The 4858-nt window shown below is 60.2% G+C and overlaps 1 protein-coding gene across 1 annotated transcript; it reads left to right on the plus strand.

Annotated features, from left to right (window-relative positions):
- Positions 1–221: 221 nt before the first annotated feature.
- KCNF1 (potassium voltage-gated channel modifier subfamily F member 1) lies at positions 222–3209 on the plus strand. The gene has a single exon (XM_019749633.2). The coding sequence runs from the start codon at positions 1435–1437 to the stop codon at positions 2914–2916; it is 1482 nt and encodes a 493-aa protein (XP_019605192.1). The 5' UTR covers positions 222–1434; the 3' UTR covers positions 2917–3209.
- Positions 3210–4858: the final 1649 nt, after the last annotated feature.

Here is a 4858-nt window from a genome sequence, read left to right on the forward strand (position 1 = left end):
CAGCATCATACGGTAGTTTCACAGCCCTAACACCCCTCTGTACTCTGTCTTGCCATCCGTCTCTGTAGAATATTTTTTTAACACAGTCCCCAGGTCACAGATGATGCTCGATAATTTGCAGTGTAGATGATGAAAGCTGTTGTGATGGCTCAGGCATGTGAGTGGCTGAAAGACAGCTGTGGCACCAGGCTGAGAGAGAGGGGAAGGTGTGGGTGTGCAGGGAGGACAGGCAGGCTTAGGTGACAGAGTGGGGAGTGGGGAGGCAGGAGCCCTGGAAACTGGGGTCTCTGGAAACTAGTGGTGGTGGGTGGTGGCTGCAAAGAAATGGCCTGCGAGGACTTCAAGGGGGAATTTCAGCCTGCTCACCAGCGTGGGCCGATCGGCCGGACAGCCGGAAAGCTGTGGATTAAGAGAAGGCCACGCTGAGCCCTACTCTCATTTCAGTGTGACCTTGGGCAAGTCCCTTCTCTCCTACCGGCGTCTGGACTGGATGTCCTCATTGTACAGTGTTCCAGTGAAGGTGGAAAAGTGCCACCTACAGCAGGGTAGCGACAGGGAGATGTTGAAACGCTTTGGAGGACCAGGCAGGGCAGGCGGGACCTCGGACGCAGGAGCAGCCCCTGAAGGGCTTTATCAGGCACGCTTTCGTGCGGAGCAACAGGCGGCAGTGTTCGTTCTCCATTGATCTTCAGAGAGGAACTTTGCAGCTGGAGCCGGGCTGTTGCTTTAAAGCTCGGGGTCCTGGCCCCTCGGTGACCCCCTGCGCCCGGAGGAGCGGGCGGTGGTGGCGGCGCGGCAGTTGTCCTCTTCTGCCCAAGGGTTAACCCATTCCCCTGCAGCTGCCTCGCGTGCCTTGCAGAATTTCACCAGAAGAGGGTACAGTTTGAAAAGCTCTTGACGTCAGGCTGGAATTCCTATTGTGTTTAGAAACAGCTAGGGCAAAGCAAGCCCAAGTTCGCTCTAGCACATCTCCGCGGACTGCGCGGGTCCGGCAGCTCCGGGACACGTCCCGCGCCGGGGGCGCACGCCGGGGCCCGCGCGGCTCCGGGACCCGCCCGCCGCTATCTGCGCGCACTGGGGCGGAGGACCGTGCCGGGCGCCCACCAGGGGACCCCATTTCTGCAAGAAGCCGAGCCGAAGCGGAGGATCGCGCTGCGGAGAAGCCCGGGTGAGTGCCCGGGGCGAGGCCGGTGACCGCGACAGTCCCCTGCCCAAGCGCCTTGGCGCCCGGATGCCCGCCCCGAGCCCCGCCGCCGGGTGCATGCCTCCCCCGCGGCGCGCCCCAGCCCGCTGCTGCCCACTGTGACCGCCTTCCCAGACAGGCGGGTGCCGGCCGGGCTTCCCCGAGAGCCGCGCACCGGTAGGACCCGCGGACCCCTGGCTGCGGCGGCGGCGGGGCTCGGAGCCGAGGCTGCGCGGGCTCACGCCGGGAGAATGGACGGGCCGGGGGAATGCAGCCTCCCGGAGCCGGACAGCCAGGGTTCCCGGGCTGGCGACGACATCGAGATCGTGGTCAACGTGGGGGGCGTTCGGCAGGTGCTGTACGGAGACCTCCTTAGCCAGTACCCCGAGACCCGGCTGGCGGAGCTCATCAACTGCCTGGCAGGGGGCTACGACACCATCTTCTCCCTGTGCGACGACTACGACCCCGGCAAGCGAGAGTTCTACTTCGACCGGGACCCGGACGCGTTCAAGTGTGTCATTGAGGTGTACTATTTTGGGGAGGTCCACATGAAGAAGGGCATCTGCCCCATCTGCTTCAAGAACGAGATGGACTTCTGGAAGGTGGACCTCAAGTTCCTGGACGACTGCTGCAAGAGCCACCTGAGCGAGAAACGGGAGGAGCTGGAGGAGATCGCGCGCCGCGTGCAGCTCATCCTGGACGACCTGGGCGTGGACACGGCCGAGGGCCGCTGGCGCCGCTGCCAGAAGTGCGTCTGGAAGTTCCTCGAGAAGCCGGAGTCCTCGTGTCCGGCACGAGTGGTGGCCGTGCTCTCCTTCCTGCTCATCCTCATCTCGTCCGTGGTCATGTGCGTGGGCACCATCCCTGAGCTGCAGGTGCTGGACGCCGAGGGCAACCGCGTGGAGCACCCGACGCTGGAAAACGTGGAGACGGCGTGCATCGGCTGGTTCACGCTGGAGTATCTGCTGCGCCTCTTCTCCTCGCCCAACAAGCTACACTTCGTCCTGTCCTTCATGAACATCGTGGACGTGCTGGCCATCCTCCCCTTCTACGTGAGCCTCACACTCACGCACCTGGGTGCCCGCATGATGGAGCTGACCAACGTGCAGCAGGCGGTGCAGGCTCTGCGGATCATGCGCATCGCGCGCATCTTCAAGCTGGCGCGCCACTCCTCCGGCCTGCAGACCCTCACCTACGCCCTCAAGCGCAGCTTCAAGGAGCTGGGGCTCCTGCTCATGTACCTGGCCGTGGGCATCTTCGTCTTCTCAGCCCTGGGCTACACCATGGAGCAGAGCCACCCCGAGACTTTGTTCAAGAGCATCCCGCAGTCCTTCTGGTGGGCCATCATCACCATGACGACAGTGGGCTATGGTGACATCTACCCCAAGACCACCCTGGGCAAGCTCAACGCAGCCATCAGCTTCCTGTGCGGGGTCATTGCCATTGCTCTCCCCATTCACCCCATTATCAACAACTTCGTCAGGTACTACAATAAGCAGCGAGTCCTGGAGACGGCTGCCAAGCACGAGCTGGAGCTCATGGAGCTCAACTCCAGCAGCGCTGGGGAGGGCAAGGCGGGCGGCTCGCACAGTGACCTGGACAACCTCCTGCCAGAGCCTGCTGGGAAGGAGGGCAGCTGGAGCAGCCGGCTGAGGATCTCGCACAGTGACACCTTCATCCCCCTCCTGACCGAGGAGAAGCACCACAGGACCAGGCTCCAGAGTTGCAAGTGATGAGGGCCGTTGGGGCACATGTGGAAGGATGGAGTGACAGGCTTGTCAGTGACTGCCTGGGAGGGGTTGTCTCCCCAACCCTCTTCTGAACAGAACTCTGAAGGCCCTCTTGGGCACCTCTGATGAGGCTGGGTAAGACCCCTTTGTGTTGCTGGCTGTCCAGGAGCCAGGGGGGTGGGAGGGGTGTCCAGGAGTCAAGGACAGCGTGGGGTGATGGAGGCTGTGGTTTGGCTGATGGCAGGAACCCTCATCCGGTTCTGTATCTCTTTCAATAAAGCCCCCTTCTCTGTGCACCCACATGTGTCACAGGTTTTGTCACAAACTGGCACTACTCACCCCTGCCCCCACCCCAAGATGTGGGTGGCTCAGGCAGGCCCCTGTGCCAGACCGGGAGGTAGGTGTGCAGCCCAGGAGGGCTATTTTTAGTTGAAAGCTAATTAAAGAAGGGCTCATACACAGGGTTCAGCGCCAAGGAGCCTTGCCATATTCCAGAAGGCTCTGTGCCTGCAACTGCTGTTTCCTTCTGAGGAAAAGCTTGCTCCCTGAGCACTCCCAGGAGCGGCAGAGTTCACAGAGCCGGAACACCATCTATCACCTTTGTAAGGCCCTTTTTACAACTTCTTTCCGTTCTTTCTAACAACTCTGCTAGGGAGCTATCCCCATTTTACAGATAAAGAAACAGAGGCCCAAGAGAAGGGATTCAATCCCAGATCTGATGATTCCGAGTCCCATGGCATTCTCTGGTATTAGGTGGCCTTGGGGCAGAGGCATATGCTGGGGCCCACGAGGTGGGGAGGGGATGAGCAGACCAGGAGAGATGCTGAACTTCCTTGGATCGGCAAGCCTATCCCTCCAGCTCTTCCTTCCTTCTAGAAACAGTACCTCTGAGCTGCCAGCTGAATGTACAAACCTGAGCATGCCCCAGGCAGGCCACTGCCAGTCTGGTCTGAGAGCCCCAGGGGAGCAGACAGACAGACCTGGGTTTGAAGCCCAGGGAATGAGGAAGAGATTTCGGAGATGCCTTCTGCTTACTTTTCTTACTGCCCCTCTCCCACCACTCCCTTTCTAGCTGTGTGTCCTCAGTCCTGTTGATTCACCGCTCTGATCCTCGCTCTGATCACTGATCATTTATAAAATGAGGATGTTAGAATTACCTCAGAGAATCACGGAGCTTGCTTAGCACAGTGCCTGGCACACAGTAGCTGCTCAGTAAATGGCAGCCACATCTGTTACTCTCAGTTGGGAGGGAGGCAAGTTGCACAGCTGCCGACTCTGGCCTCCACAGGTCTGGGCCGGGCATGCAGATGGGAGGGGGAGCAGGGTACTGTCACAGTGTTCTTAGTCAAAGGCTGTTGGTCCCCTTGGCACAGAGCTGGTCCCAGCAGGCCCCTATCTCTGGGCTTCCACTTCCCAGGAACTCCAAGGTTCTCATTATCCTTTCCCCGCTGAGGCAGCTGGTGCAGAGGAAGGAGCCGTGCAGGGGCCGGGGGCGGACCAGGGGGAGTAGGGAAGGTGGTCCCTGATCTGTACCACCCTGGGTAGGCCTTTCCTCTTCTCTGGGCACTGGTTTTCCCAGATGTATAAGGAGGGATGATTTCTTGGGGACCCATTCAGGTCTGACCTTTCAGGATTTCAAAGCCTAGGGCTGCAGAACATGGTATGTTGTGGATTCCAGGGGGTGAGAGGTTGTCATGTGTAGGGAGCCCTGGAGGGGAGGCCTTGGGACAGAGTCAGGGCCACCCCTGTGGGGTGCAAGTGTCTCCGCCAATGTTGTGTGCCCTTACCTGGCACGTTTCTCCAGGGAAATACAGGTCAGGTGGCCATGGACGGCAGAGGAAGGAGGTGGGCTTGGGGCTGTGGGACTCAGTGGCAGGGAGGAGAGAGTCTGGGAAGAGGGGGTTATTGTGGGGAATCAGTGGGGCCTACTGAATGGGTGGGATGC

The sequence above is a fragment of the Rhinolophus sinicus genome, linkage group LG05 (genome assembly GCF_036562045.2).
Source record: "Rhinolophus sinicus isolate RSC01 linkage group LG05, ASM3656204v1, whole genome shotgun sequence".
NCBI lineage: Eukaryota > Metazoa > Chordata > Mammalia > Chiroptera > Rhinolophidae > Rhinolophus > Rhinolophus sinicus.